At 46.5% G+C, this 15,872-nt stretch overlaps 1 protein-coding gene across 4 annotated transcripts in view; it reads right to left on the bottom strand.

Moving 5' to 3' along the window:
- Positions 1 to 15,872, bottom strand: part of tex10 (testis expressed 10) — a 186,238-nt gene that overhangs the window by 71,771 nt on the left and 98,595 nt on the right. For all 4 annotated transcript variants that reach the window (XM_068010421.1, XM_068010410.1, XM_068010402.1 and 1 more), the window contains one exon: positions 5,072 to 5,160. In XM_068010421.1, coding sequence (XP_067866522.1) covers positions 5,072 to 5,160 — 89 coding nt within the window. The remainder of the gene's footprint in view (positions 1 to 5,071; positions 5,161 to 15,872) is intronic.

Genomic DNA, 15,872 nt, shown 5'->3' with positions numbered 1-15,872 from the left:
GTGAGAGGGGGGGGGGTGAGAGAGAGGGGGGGGGTGAGAGAGAGAGGGGGGGTGAGAGAGAGAGGGGGGGTGAGAGAGAGAGGGGGGGTGAAAGAGAGAGGGGGGGTTGAGAGGGAGGGGGGGTTGAGAGGGAGGGGGTTGAGAGGGAGGGGGCGAGAGGGAGGGGGCGAGAGGGAGGGGGCGAGAGGGAGGGGGCGAGAGGGAGGGGGCGAGAGGGAGGGGGCGAGAGGGAGGGGGCGAGAGGGAGGGGGCGAGAGGGAGGGGGCGAGAGGGAGGGGGCGAGAGGGAGGGGGCGAGAGGGAGGGGGCGAGAGGGAGGGGGCGAGAGGGAGGGGGCGAGAGGGAGGGGGCGAGAGGGAGGGGGCGAGAGGGAGGGGGCGAGAGGGAGGGGGCGAGAGGGAGGGGGGTGAGAGGGAGGGGGGTGAGAGGGAGGGGGGTGAGAGGGAGGGGGGTGAGAGGGAGGGGGGTGAGAAGGAGGGGGGTGAGAAGGAGGGGGGTGAGAAGGAGGGGGTGAGAAGGAGGGGGTGAGAAGGAGGGGGTGAGAAGGAGGGGGTGAGAAGGAGGGGGTGAGAAGGAGGGGGTGAGAAGGAGGGGGTGAGAAGGAGGGGGTGAGAAGGAGGGGGTGAGAAGGAGGGGGTGAGAAGGAGGGGGTGAGAAGGAGGGGGTGAGAAGGAGGGGGTGAGAAGGAGGGGGTGAGAAGGAGGGGGTGAGAAGGAGGGGGTGAGAAGGAGGGGGTGAGAAGGAGGGGGTGAGAAGGAGGGGGTGAGAAGGAGGGGGTGAGAAGGAGGGGGTGAGAAGGAGGGGGTGAGAAGGAGGGGGTGAGAAGGAGGGGGTGAGAAGGAGGGGGTGAGAAGGAGGGGGTGAGAAGGAGGGGGTGAGAAGGAGGGGGTGAGAAGGAGGGGGTGAGAAGGAGGGGGTGAGAAGGAGGGGGTGAGAAGGAGGGGGTGAGAAGGAGGGGGTGAGAAGGAGGGGGTGAGAAGGAGGGGGTGAGAAGGAGGGGGTGAGAAGGAGGGGGTGAGAAGGAGGGGGTGAGAAGGAGGGGGTGAGAAGGAGGGGGTGAGAAGGAGGGGGTGAGAAGGAGGGGGTGAGAAGGAGGGGGTGAGAAGGAGGGGGTGAGAAGGAGGGGGTGAGAAGGAGGGGTGAGAAGGAGGGGGTGAGAAGGAGGGGGTGAGAAGGAGGGGGTGAGAAGGAGGGGGTGAGAAGGAGGGGGTGAGAAGGAGGGGGTGAGAAGGAGGGGGTGAGAAGGAGGGGGTGAGAAGGAGGGGGTGAGAAGGAGGGGGTGAGAAGGAGGGGGTGAGAAGGAGGGGGTGAGAAGGAGGGGGTGAGAAGGAGGGGGTGAGAAGGAGGGGGTGAGAAGGAGGGGGTGAGAAGGAGGGGGTGAGAAGGAGGGGGTGAGAAGGAGGGGGTGAGAAGGAGGGGGTGAGAAGGAGGGGGTGAGAAGGAGGGGGTGAGAAGGAGGGGGTGAGAAGGAGGGGGTGAGAAGGAGGGGGTGAGAAGGAGGGGGTGAGAAGGAGGGGGTGAGAAGGAGGGGGTGAGAAGGAGGGGGTGAGAAGGAGGGGGTGAGAAGGAGGGGGTGAGAAGGAGGGGGTGAGAAGGAGGGGGTGAGAAGGAGGGGGTGAGAAGGAGGGGGTGAGAAGGAGGGGGTGAGAAGGAGGGGGTGAGAAGGAGGGGGTGAGAAGGAGGGGGTGAGAAGGAGGGGGTGAGAAGGAGGGGGTGAGAAGGAGGGGGTGAGAAGGAGGGGGTGAGAAGGAGGGGGTGAGAAGGAGGGGGTGAGAAGGAGGGGGTGAGAAGGAGGGGGTGAGAAGGAGGGGGTGAGAAGGAGGGGGTGAGAAGGAGGGGGTGAGAAGGAGGGGGTGAGAAGGAGGGGGTGAGAAGGAGGGGGTGAGAAGGAGGGGGTGAGAAGGAGGGGGTGAGAAGGAGGGGGTGAGAAGGAGGGGGTGAGAAGGAGGGGGTGAGAAGGAGGGGGTGAGAAGGAGGGGGTGAGAAGGAGGGGGTGAGAAGGAGGGGGTGAGAAGGAGGGGGTGAGAAGGAGGGGGTGAGTGGAGGGGGTGGAGTGGGGGAGGGAGGGAGAGGGGAGGGAGGAATGAGTGAGGGAGGGAATGAGTGAGGGAGGGAGGGAGGGGAGGGAGGGAGGGGAGGGGGAGAGGGAGGGAGGGGAGGGGGAGAGGGAGGGAGGGGAGAGGGAGAGGGAGGGAGGGGAAGAGGGAGAGAGAGAGTGAGGGAGGGGAAGAGGGAGAGAGAGAGAGTGAGGGAGGGGAAGAGGGAGAGAGAGAGTGAGGGAGGGGAAGAGGGAGAGAGAGAGTGAGGGAGGGGGAGGCTTTCTCTGCTGCTGCAGTCTCAGGTCTCAGTTACTGCTTGTCTTCTCTGTGTGCGTCTAACAAAACTCAGTTTTTTTCAGAGATGGACAGAGGGTCGCACAGTTCTCTCAATCCCCTTTGATTTTAATGAGGTCCAAAGTCTAAATCCCAAAACCTCTCTCAGGTGTTTGTTGTACGTGTTACCCACTGGAGGGACGTCTCCACCTATGAATGCCTCAAGATAGCTTTGAATATCCCACTAACCGTGGTGATCTGGATAATCTACTTAGTTAGCCAAAGCATTGTCCTGGCTGGGTTGCTTGTTAGACTTTTGTGTCCAGTTCGACCTTTTGGTATTTCAGATGCAAACTGCGGTGGCCATCTTGGCCGCCTGTTTCTTTTTTATAAAATTAAGTGTTGGATTTTTTTCCATTAAAAGTCTAATTTAAGCTTCCAACCGATGAATTAATGTCTCATGTGGCATATTGCATTTTCCTGACAATATACAGGTCACTGGTCAGGCCACATCTACAGTACTGTGCCCAGTTTTCATCCGTATGATCTTCTGAACTGGTTAAAGAGGAATTTTAAATAATTTTTCCCATATTCTTCCTGGGTATTTTTTCGTCTCTCGCAGCTGATTACATAGTGTGGGGTTGGGGTAAGAAGTGATTCACCATGATATCCCAAGCATCATGACATAGGGTAGGCTTGATGGGCTGCTGGATCTTTTCCTGCCCATCAATTCCATTTGCTCACATTTTAGATTATACTGCAGGAGTATCCTTGCAAGTAGATGGGTTTTACTTCATTGGTTCATGCCAACCTGCACCTAAGTTGCATGGTCTAGGCTAAGTTAAGCATATTTCTAAAAAGGAGAGCACGTGTAGTTCACAACAGGACAAACAAACTCTTGATTGTAGATTTTTTGGTACTTGTTGCAACACTCTTACAATAATGGTTTTCCAAGCATACAACTATCCACTGCCCAAAAAGAAATATTGTGGCCACAAGTGTGCACAGTAGGCAATATGTGCCCAGGCCTATGGCACCCAAGTCAGGCACCAGAAGAAATGCAACAGCCTCCAAGAACCACACTGTGCTTACTTTTCTTCTCCACATTTCGGAGGTTAATACGCACTGCATCTCAAAACTGGGATCCAAAGTCCACCCTCTCGTCCTGGCCGAGAGCCTGGGCAATGAGTAAGAAAGGGTCGAGATCAAAACAGGGTGAAGTATGATGGGACTCTATGCCCTGAGCCGCTTCAGTTACCTGAAGGACTGTTAGGAACCCTAGAAATACTCAGCAGTCGGGGCTCTGGCAAACAAGTCCTCAATGGTAGCACAGGAAGAAGATGTGCCATCTGAAATATCTCAGCGGCTGTTCTGGTGGACGAAGGCTGCAGCAGAACAAAAACTCCCCAATTGTCTTAGTTTCCTTGCCATTGGATCAAGGGTTTGTTTTGTCAAGATACATGTGGAAGCTGGTGTGCAACAGTTTCTCTATGTTAAAACATGTCACACACGGGCATCTTCCTTTCTGAGTACATCCTCCAAGCCCTTCGGCGACCAGCAAATGGTAACGCAGCAGGATTGTGTTGTCTGGAAACTTAAGAACAAGCCCATGACCCAAACTAATAATACACGACCAGACATCTTACATGACAACAAATGCCCTATGTGCCATAATGTCTGTAGATCCCGAATTGGCCTCATCAGCCATCTTCAGACTCACTGAAGACGATCATCCTTGCCCGCGAGGGATAGCCAATAATAATCTCAAAACCCTAGTTGAGATTTGGAGAAATTAAAACGAGTTCACCCAATGCTTTGCAGCTGCATGCTTGCAGTCCAACATGTTGAATGCTATTAGGACATCCTTCAACAAAGTTTTAAAAACTCAATTATACTTGCTATCTGATTGTATGTAAGCTAATATATTTCACTTAACAAGGCCTGTGTCTCACAACTGAAACAGGAAAGTGACAGTATACAGTAATGTCAGATGGTTGGAGCACAATGAATGAATTGAGACTTGATGAGAAAAACAGAAAAAGTTAAAGTGGAACGCATTGTTTACTGCATCCAAGCAAAGGCTGGAATTTTACCCTCGGCAGACGGGAACTGCCCACCGACTGAAATGTCAGTGGCGAACCCGCATCCGCCTTGTCTGGAGATCTGGACTGCATCTTGCGTTCCCCAGGCCTTTAATTGGTCTGAGGTGGGACTTTCACCTCATTGAGGCAGGAAGTCCTGCCTAATGGAGCTGCCGGCCAATCAGTGGGTCAGTAGCTCTCTGTCCTAGCAACGCCACCAGGAGCAGTGGCCACTGCTGGTACTCAACCCTGTTGAAAATGGAACGTTTTTGGGGCCTCGTCGAGGGCAATCAGTCAGACCCCGGTGAGGCAAGGGGGTCGATCAGGAGGCCCCCCTCCCCCCAAAGGCCGAAAGAAAGTCACCTACTTTTAACAGGTGGCTTTTCTTGGGCCTGGGCTGCCACCAGCCAAGGATAAAATCCCTGCGGCGGCAGGCAGAGGCCCTTAGTGGCCATTAACTGGCCGTGATTGGCCTGGGGTGGGCGGGCCGTTTTTCGCCATCGCTGCCCTGCAGAAAGTGGCGGCGGAGGTGGGAGTGGCTTGGGGAGGGTCCCCCAAGTCTCCCGCTCCATTTTATACTCGCTCACCAACCAACTCTTCTCGGGGGCGCGGTGGTGGTCATAAAGTTCCAGCCAAAGTTTTGAACTTTAGTTTTTAAATACAAGTTGAAGAAAAGCACCTGTCAGTGTAGAAAACAGAAAACTGAAGTAATCCACATCATTGACTAGACTGTCTGGAAGTGATGTAGTCCATCCACCAAAAGATGACCTAGAATGAAATAAGCCACAGCATTAAATACCTTGCATTTTGGAAACAATCATGTACAATTTCGGCTAATAACCCAAAACTTAACATCTGTATACATAGTGTCAGAGTTAAACAGCACAGAAACAGGCCCTTTGGCCCATCATGTCTGTACTTTCCATCAAGCACCTAACTACTCTAATCTCGTTTTCCAGCACTTGACCTGTAGCATTGTATGCTATGGCATTTCAAGTGCTCATCTAAATACTTCTTAAAAGTTGTGAGGGTTCCTGTCTCCACCACCTCTTCAGGCAATGTGTTCCAGATTCCAACCACCCTCTGGGTGAAAAGTTTTTTCCTCAAATCCCCTCTAAACCTCCTGCCACTTACCTTAAATCTATGCCCTCTGGTTACTGACACCTCCGCCAAGGGAAAAAGTTTCTTTCTATCTAACCTAACAATGCCCCTCATAATTTTGTAGACCTCAATCATGTCCCCCCTCAGCCTTCGCTGCTCTAAGGAAAACAACCCTAGCCTTTTCAGTCTCTCTTCATAGCTGAAAAGCTCCAGCCCAGGCAAAATCCTGGTGAATCTCCTCTGCACCATCTCCAGTGCAATCACATCCTTCCTATAGTGTGGTGCCCAGAACTGTACACAGTACTCCAGCTGTGGCCTAACTTGCATTTTATACAGCTCCATCACAACCTCCCTGCTCTTATATCCTGCGCCTCGGCTAATAAAGGCAAGTATCCCATATGCCTTCCTAACCACCTTGTCTACCTGTGCTGCAGTCTTCAGTGATCTATGGACAAGTACACCAAGGTCCCTCTGTACTTCCTAGGGTCTTACCATCCATTGTATATTCCCTTGCCTTGTTAGTTCTCCCAAAATGCATCACCTCACACTTCTCAGGATTAAATTCCATTTGCCACTGCTCCGTCCATCTTACCAGCCCATCTATATCGTCCTGTAATCTAAGACTTTCCTCCTCACTATTTACAACACCACCAATTTTCGTGTCATCTGCGAAAGTACTGATCATACCTCCTATATTCACGTCAAAATCATTAATGTACACTGCAAACTGCAAGGGTCTCAGCACCGATAACCTGTCGTACACCACTGACTGGTCACAAGCTTCTACTCGCAAAAACAACCCTTGATCATCACCCTCTGCCTCCTGCACTAAGCCAATTTTGGATCCAATTTGCCAAATTGCCCTGGATCCCATGGACTCTTACCTTCTTAACCATTCTCCCATGTGGGACCTTATCAAAAGCCTTACTGAAGTCCATGTAGACTACATCAACTGCTTAACCTCATCTACACACCTAGTCACTGCCTCAAAAAATTCAATCAGGTTAGTTAGACACGATCTCCCCCTGACAAAGCCATGCTGACTATCCCTGATTAAACCCTGCTTCTCCAAGTGGAGATTAATCCTGTCCCTCAGAATTTTTTCCAATAGTTTCCCAACCACTGATGTTAGACTCACTGGCCTGTAATTACCTGGTTTATCCCTGCTACCCTTCTTGAATAATAGTACCACATTTGCTGTCCTCCAATCCTCTGGCACCTCTCCTGCGGCCAGAGAGGATTTGAAAATTTGTGTCAGAGCCCCTGCAATCTCCTCCCTTGCCTCACATAACAGGCTGGGATACATCTCATATTGGCCTGGGGATTTATCCACTTTTAAGCCCGCTAAAACAGCTAATACTTCCGCCCTTTCAATGCTAATATGTTCAAGTATATTGCAATTTCCCTCCCTGATCTCTGCACCTACATCCCTAGTGAACCCAGATGAAAAGTAATCATTTAAAACCTCACCTACGTCCTCCGGCTCCACACACAGATTGCCACTTTGGTCCCTAATGGGTCCTACTCTTTCCCTGGTTATCCTCTTGCCCTTAATATACTTATAAAACCCCTTAGGATTTTCCTTAATCTTGCCCACCAGTGTTTTTTCATGTCCCCTCTTCGCTCTAATTACTTTAAGTACCCCTCTACACTTTCTATACTCCTCTAGTGCCGCCACTGTTTTCAGCACTCTGTATCTGCCATAAGCCTCCTTTTTTTTTTCCTGATCCAATCCTTTGTATTCCTCCACATCCAGGGTTCCCTCGACTTGTTGGTCCTACCCTTCACCTTAACAGGTACATGTTGGCTCTGAGCGCTCTCATTATTTCCTCTTTGAATGACTCCCACTGGTCAGATGTAGACTTTCCTGCAAGTAGCTGCTCCCAGTCCACTTTGGCCAGATCCTGTTTTTATCATATTGAAATCGGCCTTTCCCCAATTCAGTACCTTTATTTCTGGTCCATCTTTGTCCTTTTCCATAACTACCTTAAATCTTAGGGTTATGGTCACTATCCTCGAAATGCTCCCCCACGACACTTCTACCACTTGTCCGGCTTCATTCCCCAGGATTAGGTCCAGTACTGCCCCTTCTCTTGTAGGACTTTCTATGCACTCACTCAGAAAGCTCTCCTGTATGCATTTTAAGAATTCTGCCCACTTTAAGCCTTTTGCACTAAGACTATCCCAGTTGATAGTGGGGAAGTTGAAATTCCCTATTATTTTTACACTTCTGAGATTTGCCTACTTATCTGCTCCTCTATCTCTCCCTGACTTTTGGAGGCCTTTAGTACACTCCCAGCCAAGTGATTGCCCCCTTTTTGATTTTAAGTTCTACCCATATGGCCTCGTTTGAGGAACGTTCTAAGATATCATCCCTCCATACTGCAGTAATTGATTCCTTGATCAACAGTGCAATGCCACCTCCTCTTTTACCCCCTCCCCCATGTGGCAGAAGTTTTTTTCCTCTGACTTGTCTGGATAAAAGATTTCAAAGGACATTTAAAAAATGCTCATGGATTCTAACAGAAATATGCACAACTCTCAGTGGTAAAGACAGAAAACACTAACTTAAGGTCAGAATGAATAGTAAGCAAAGTGTAACCAGGTTACAATCTAAATGGGTCATATTTAAAGATTTGAGCATAAACGTCATCTTTTCTCAAAGCAAGACCCTTTAACGACAAATATTTAGCAAACAACAATTTTTTCTTCACTTTGAGTCCACAGATTAAGTTAGGCCATTTGAAAAAGGACAATATTGTATGCTTTATGTTAGACAGTAGAACTAACATTCAACAAGACATGCTAATATAATCAACTGTTTACCTTGTGCCCATTTAGTCTGTTCCCTCTGAGGGCAAATTGAATAATGGCAATAATATTGATGCTGAACAGAAATAATTCAATAAAAGACCATGCATTTATATAGCATCATTCATGATCGAGATTCGCAAAGCACTTTTAAAGTCAATTAAGTAGTTTTGAAGTATAATCACAGCTGTAATGTAAGAAACATAGCAGCCAGTTTGTGCACAGCAAGCTGCCACAAACAGCAAAGAGGCAAATGACCAGGTAATCAGTTTTATTTAATGATGCTGTTTGAGAGATAAATATTGATCAGGACAGGAGAACCCCCCTGTTTTTCTTTGAATAGTGCCATGGCCACTCAAGAGCGCAGATGGGGCCTCACTTTAATTTCTCATCTGAAAGACGGCACCTCCAATGATGCAGCACTCCCACAGCACTGCATTGAAGTGTCAGCCTAGATTATGTGAAGTCCTGGAGTGGGGCTTGAACCCCAAAAGATCATATGATTCACCTGGAATTCCCTACCTCACTGGCCAACCTGCTGTATACTTCTAGGATTTGTAGATGTTCTTTTTAGCACGTTGTATACAATGTTGTTCATCAGTGATACTTTAAGATTGATTGAGCCATATGCTTTAGAAGTATATGTTTCTTTGGTATAAAAACAAGAAATGCTAGAAATACTCAGCAGGTCTGGCAGCATCTGTGGAGAGAGAAGCAGAGTTAACCTTTCAGGTCAGTGACCCTTCTTCAGAACTGGCAAATATTAGAAATGTCATAGGTTATAAGCAAGTAAAGTGGGGGTGGGGCAAGAGATAACAAAGGAGGTGTAGATAGGACAAGGTCACAGAATAGCTGACCAGAAGGTCATGGAGCAAAGATATGTTAATGGTGTGTTGAAAGACAAAGCATTAGTACAGAAAGGGTTTCTTTGATGGTGGTCTTAAGAGTTACATGTCGACAGTAACTAGCAACATTGAATGATTTAAACATGAACTTTAGTTTTAGCTTATGATCTATGGCAACATTTCTATTGAAAAGTGGCTAAAATTAGAAAAAAGGGCAAGAAAGGTTACCAAGCTTAAACTGATGAGTAATTTACATGGGGGAAAAAATGCAATGCAATTACATCCCAGACTTGATTTATTCTTATATGCTACTATGCTGTCGAACTGGTGTTAACCAGATCATCATACATTTTTAGGAAGTATTATCTCAGGCAATGGATATTTCTACTGAATTTGAAGGCAAGAGGATGGTTACCTACAGATTTGTCTCCTCACGCCCATTGTACAGCTGAGATTGATTTTCAGTGCTTACCAACTGGAGACAAATTGAATAATTTCATTTTTAGGATCAAACACAAATGAACTTCTCATTTAATCTTACTGATTTTAATTGGTGATGGCATTGCTATTACAAGGGAGAAATCAATGTTGTAAGCACATTCGCTTCTCCTTCCTTTGCAAAATGAAGTACTGGATGAGCAGTAATTTCCTCCAATTTAAAATTGGAAATCGGAAACCTGAAGCCATTGTTTTCGGTCTCCCATCCGATGCCATCCCTCTCCCTGGCAACTGTCTGAGGCTGATCCAGACTGCTCACAACCTCTATCATATTTGAACCTGAAATGAGCTTTCAACCACATATGCGCGCCATCACCAATGACTGCCTATTTCCACTTCCGGAACATCACCCCTTCCTCAGCTCATCTGCTGCTGAAACCCCTACCCATGCCTTTGTTACCTCCGGACTTAATCATTCTAAAGCACGCCTGGCCGGCCTCCCACATTAAACTCTCCATAAACCTGAGGTCATCCAAAACTCTGCGGCCCATATCTTTACTTGCACCAATTGTCATTCACCCGTCAACCCTGTGCTTACGGACCTACACTGGCTCCCGGTTAAACACCTCAATTTTAAATTTCTCATCCTTGCTCTCAAATCCCACCATGGCATGGCCCCTCCCCATCTCTGTAATCTCCTCCAGCCCTACAAACCTTCAAGTCACCTGCGCTCCTCTAATTCCGGCTTCTGGGGCATCCTCAATTTTAATCGCTCCACCACTGGTGAATGTGCCTAGGTCCTAAACTCTGAATACCCACCCGAAACCTCTCTGCCTCTCTTTCCTCCTTTCAGGCACTCTTTAAAACCTACCTCTTTGACCAAGCTTTTGGCCATCTGATATCTCTTTATGTAGCTCAGTAGCATATTTTGTTTTATAATACTACTGCAGTGACTTAGAATGTTTTATTTCGTTAAAGAAGCTATATAAATGCAAGTTGTTCTGGTAAAAAAAAAACAAACATCGGCTTTGCACAGTGGGTTGGGGTGAAAACTGAAATGCATTTTTTAATACAAAGATCAAACACAGCAAATGTACTACTGCATGGTGCAAATTCTGTGCTTCAGTGAAATTACTGCCAAACACATCAATTCTGCAATAAACATTTGTTACTTCCAGGTTTTGACAAATGGTCGACAATCAAGTTCATCATAAACTGAGTTGCAACAGGAAGAAACTGGTTCCACCAACTTTGGAAGTAGTAAACAAAGATTCTACTACGAAGGAGGATTCTGGTTAATTTCTTATTTTTCCTTATGGGACAGTTACAGAAAATGTGATTATTTGCTTCCAATTGAAGTCTCCAAAATAACCGACTAAAACTGCATTTTAGGATTTTTTTTTTCTATTTATAATTATTGCAAGCTAGTGATCAGGGATAAGAGGGTATGACTGCGAGTCTGGCAGACAAAGGGACCCCAGGTGCAGTGCTGGGGGAGCCCTGGCCTTTTTCCTTAACCAATAGGGCACTGGTGTGGCCACACCTGCAGTACTGCGTGCAGTTTTGGTTTCCTTACCTATGGAAGGACATACTTGCTCTTGAGGGAGTGCAATGAGGTTCACTAGACTGGTTCTTGGGATGAAATGATTGTCCTATAAGGAGAGAATGATACGACTAGGCCTTTGTTCTCTGGAGTTTAGATGAAAGATGATCTAATTAAAACATTTAAAATTCTTAGAGTTTGACAGGGTTGATTCTGAGAAAATGTTTCCCATGGCTGGGGAATCTAGAACACAGGGTTACAGTCTCAGAATAAAGGGTCAGCCATTTAGGTCTGAGAGGAGGAGAAATCTCTGTGCTTAAAGGGTTGTGAATTCTTGAAATTCTCTACCCCAGAGAGCTGAGGATGCTCAGTTGTTGAGTATATGACAGAGGTTGCTAGATTTTTGGGCACTAAGGAAATTAAGGGATATGGGATAGTGCAGTAAAGCGGAGTTGAGGTAGATGATCAGCCATGATGTTACTGAATAGCAAAGCAGGCTCGAAAGGCCCAATGACCTACGCCAGCTCCTATTTCATAAGCAAATTGAGCATTCAGATGGGGGGAGTGAAAAGGAAAGTTTAGTGGTAGGAGACAATATAGGATAAAAGATTATTCTCTGCCGTCACGACCTGTAGTCCTTAAACCTGTGTTGTGTTGTCTGCTAGGTCCCATGGTTAAGGCCTGAACAACTAGAAGTGGGATGGGGATGATCTAGTTCTCGTTGCCCATGTAGCAAACAACAACATAGGTAGAACAAAGAATGAGATTCTGCTGAGGAAATTTGAGAAGATAGGGTCCAAATTAATAAGGAAACTCTGCAAATTTCATAGGGTCAAATACATCAGACTGTTGAACACAGGGCTCAAACAGTGGTATGGGAGACAGGGGTTTTGATTCATGGGGCACTGGTACCAGGACTGAGGAAAAAGGGAGCTGTTCCAATGGGATGGGCTCCACTTAAACCAGGTTGGGACCAGTGCCCTGGCAAGTCGGGTAAAGTGATCCATCGTGGTTAACTAAAGAGGTTAAGGATTGTATTACATTAAAAGAGGCAGCTTATTATAATTAAAGCAAAATACTATGGATGCTGGATATCCAGAAGAAATGCTGGAAATACTCGGCAGGTCTGGCAGTCTCTCTGGAGGGAGAAAAACAGAGTTGATGCTTCAGGTCGATGGACTTTCAGCAGAACTGTTATAATATTGCCAAGAGCAGTAAGCCTGCAGATTGGAAAAGTTTTTGATACCAAAGAATGACCAAAAAAATTGACAGGTGGTGAAAATAGAATGACAAATTAGCAAGAAATATAAAAACAAATTGTAAGAGTTTCTACAACTATGTAAGAAGGAAGAACGAAGCGAAAGTAAACATGGGCCCCGCAGCAGCTGAGACAGGAGAAATTATAATGGGGAATAAGGAAGTGGCAGGGACTTAAACAATTATTTTGTGTGTTTTCACAGTAAAAGACACAAAAACACACCAGAAATAGGGAGGAACCAAGGGTCTAATAACAGTGAGGAACTTAAAGTAATTAATACTAGTAAAGACAAAGTATTGGAGAAATTAAAGCCACTGAAAGCCAACAAATCCCCTGGAGCTGATGGCATACATCCTAGAGTTTTAAAAGAGGTAGCTGCATTGGTTGTGATTTTCCAAAATTCCCTTGATTCTGAAACAGTCCTAGTGGATTGAAAGTTATCTAATGTAACACCACTATTCAAGAAAGAGGGAGAGAGAAAGTAGGGAACTACAGGCCAGTTAGCCTAGCACCAGTCATTTGAAAAATGCTGGAATCCAATACAAAGGAAAAGGTAACAGGGCACTTAGAAAATCATATAATTAGGCAGAGTCAACATGGTTTTATGAAAGGGAAATAGTGTTTGACAAATCCACTAGAGTTTTTGGAGGATGTAACTAGCAGGTTAGATAAAGGGAAACCAGTGGGTGTAGTATATTTGGATTTTCAAAAGGCATTTGATAAGATACCACACAAAAAGTTGCTGCACAAGACAAGAGCTCAGGAGTTGGGGGTAATATGATAGCTTGGATACAGGATTGGTTAAAAGACAGAAAACAGAGTGTAGGAATAAACAGGTCATTTTCAGGTTGGAAGGCTGTTACTAGTGGGGTGCCACAAAGATCAGTGCGGGGGCCTCAGCTATTTACAATCTATATTAATGACTTAGATGAAGAGATGATACACACCAAGGTGCCAAAGTAAGCAATGAGGAGTACACAAATACTCTGCAAAGGGAGAGAGATAGGTTGAGTGAGTGGGCAAGAAGGTGGCAAATGGAATATAATGTGAGATTATTCACTTGAGTAGGAAGAATAGAAAAACAGAACATTTTTAAAATGGTGAGAAACTAGTAAATGTTGGTCTTCAGAGGTGTGCAGAAAGTTAACATGCAAGTACAGCAAGCAATTAGGAAAGCAAATAGTATGTTGACCTTTGCTACAAGGGATAGGAGTACAAGAGTAAGTGTCAGGCAAACCCCCCCCCACCCCCCCAAACCTGCCAAGACTGAGGCACACATTATTTCGCGACATGAACATTAAGACTTAAAACTGCAAGCCCCTGACTGGGAAGACATTTGCCTGGTAACAGACAGTGTTGGAACAAGAGACAAAGGACCATGTCCTGACCCATTAATCCAACAATGGACTTTTGATTACCAGAAGGTTTTCGTGATGTCAGTCTTAACGGGGTTTGCTGAATGCTAGGGCTCAACGGTGATATTCACTTCCTTAATATTTTACTTGGAGCCTTGGCAGTTTTCAGAGCAGATTCCTTCTTATTAACTGCCTTGATCACAACTACAGCCACAGAAGGTTGGGGGGAGGGGGGGGTGGTGGGGGGGGGAAGCTAGCATTCCAGGTTGACTGTTAATCCACAAACACAGAAGTGGTCAGACCAGTTTTAGTCATATGACTAGCTGGCTGTTGGAATTTAAACTTCCAACAGAATGTTTGAACTCAAAGTCATGTGCTCCTGGAACTAAAGCAGACCCTCTCCAGTCCTGCCTGCCTCCATCTCTTTCCCACGGAATTGAATCTTGTGAGAATACGTGAACCTCAAAGAGAGAAAAGTCTCCTATGTAAACAAGGTTTAAGAAGAACACTGGGCCCAGACGAACAGCAAGCCTACCTTCAATCAAGTGAACTCGAAGCACAGTAAACAAGAAACTTCTGATATTGCCTCAAACCCCTCTACGATATTTTCCTCTCCTCTTTTCTGTCACTATTTGCATGTGTGTATCGCATGTGCCTGCTAGCGTGGGCGCATCGTATATCCATGGGCGTTAACCGTATTAGAGTTTAAGTTTAAGGTTTAATAAATTTCACTTTTCTTCTTTAAACCTAAAGAAAAACGGGTGTGTTTGTTTCTTTGCCTTATAATTGGAATGCTGTGAACAAGGATTCACCAAGGGGGAGCTCAAAACACAGTGTCTGAAAATAAAAACCCTGTTACAATAAGACCAGGTGAAGTCTGAAGGAGACCCCTAGACACCTTTCTCACCTGGTCCTAACAGTAAGGAAGTCTTGCTGGAATCATTTAGGGCTTTGGTGAGACCTCACATGGAGTAGTGCGTTCAGTCTGCGTGTCTGTATCCAAGGAAGGATATACTTGCCTTGAAGGGGTGGAGAGGCGGGGTGTTGGCGAGGCGGGTGCAACAAAGGTCACTAGATTGATGCCTGGGATGAGAGGTTGTCCTGACGAGAGATTGAGTAGAATGGGTCTACAATCTCTGATGTAAAAAGAATGAGGTGATCTCATTGAAATATATAATGTTCTGGGAAGGCTTGACAGGGTAGATGCTATGAAGCTGTTCCCCCTGGCCAGAGAATTAAAAACCAGGGGAAGAACTAGGGGACATAGTCTAAGGATAAAGGGGTCAGCCATTTTAGGACAGAGATGAACAGAAATTTCTTCATTCAGGGTTGTGAATCTTTGGAATTCTCTACCCCAGAGGGCTGTGGATGCTCAGTTGTTGAGTATATTCAAGGCTGATAGACAGACTTTGGGGACTAAGGGAAAGGCACAGCAGGCTTGAGGGGCCATATGGTTTACTCCTGCTCCTATTTATGTTCTTATACAAAGCTTTATCAAGTTATAAGGTCCAGTTATGAACTTTTATGGTCTAACTTTTTCAAAAAAACAAAGACATAGTTGTTAAACAGAAAAGACAATCTGAATATTTCTAATTTGTGATGCCTTGACAAACACTGTATTTTCACAAGTCACCAGATGTCAATTAGGTGGAAGACACTATGGGGTAGAAATTTACTTGGGCCTTTTTTTGGGTCCAGACTTAGCAGTGCACAAGCAGAACGCATTCAAAGCAAGAGGCCTGAAGCCAACCAGAAATTTCAGTCTCAGAAATTCCAAGCGAGTTGCCAGCACCTCATGTGCACCCACAGGAAGCTGGCACTTCAGAGGGATTGAATTTTGGGTCGCTACCTCACTGACAGCTGCCTCAGGCAAGTTCCAAGAGGGGCGGGGTCATAGGTGGGCCACTGGTAAGAAAACTATCGCAGCCAAAAGAGTAGGGTAGAGCCAGGAGGTGCAATCCTCCTCCACTCAAGTCTCCACATTAAAATTAAAAGAATATTTTTTAGTTATGGCTTTGATGGCAGCAAGGGGCCCAATATCCATTTAGACAGCCACCTGAAAATAATCCGAGGCCAATATGGTGTCAGATATTTTTCAGGCGCCCTTGGAGCTCAGAGCATAGTCCTTC

This window comes from Heterodontus francisci, chromosome 2 (assembly GCF_036365525.1).
Source record: "Heterodontus francisci isolate sHetFra1 chromosome 2, sHetFra1.hap1, whole genome shotgun sequence".
Classification (NCBI taxonomy): Eukaryota; Metazoa; Chordata; class Chondrichthyes; order Heterodontiformes; family Heterodontidae; genus Heterodontus; species Heterodontus francisci.
The sequence above is the reverse complement of the archived record's forward strand: the minus strand, read 5'-3'. Positions and strand labels throughout refer to the sequence as shown.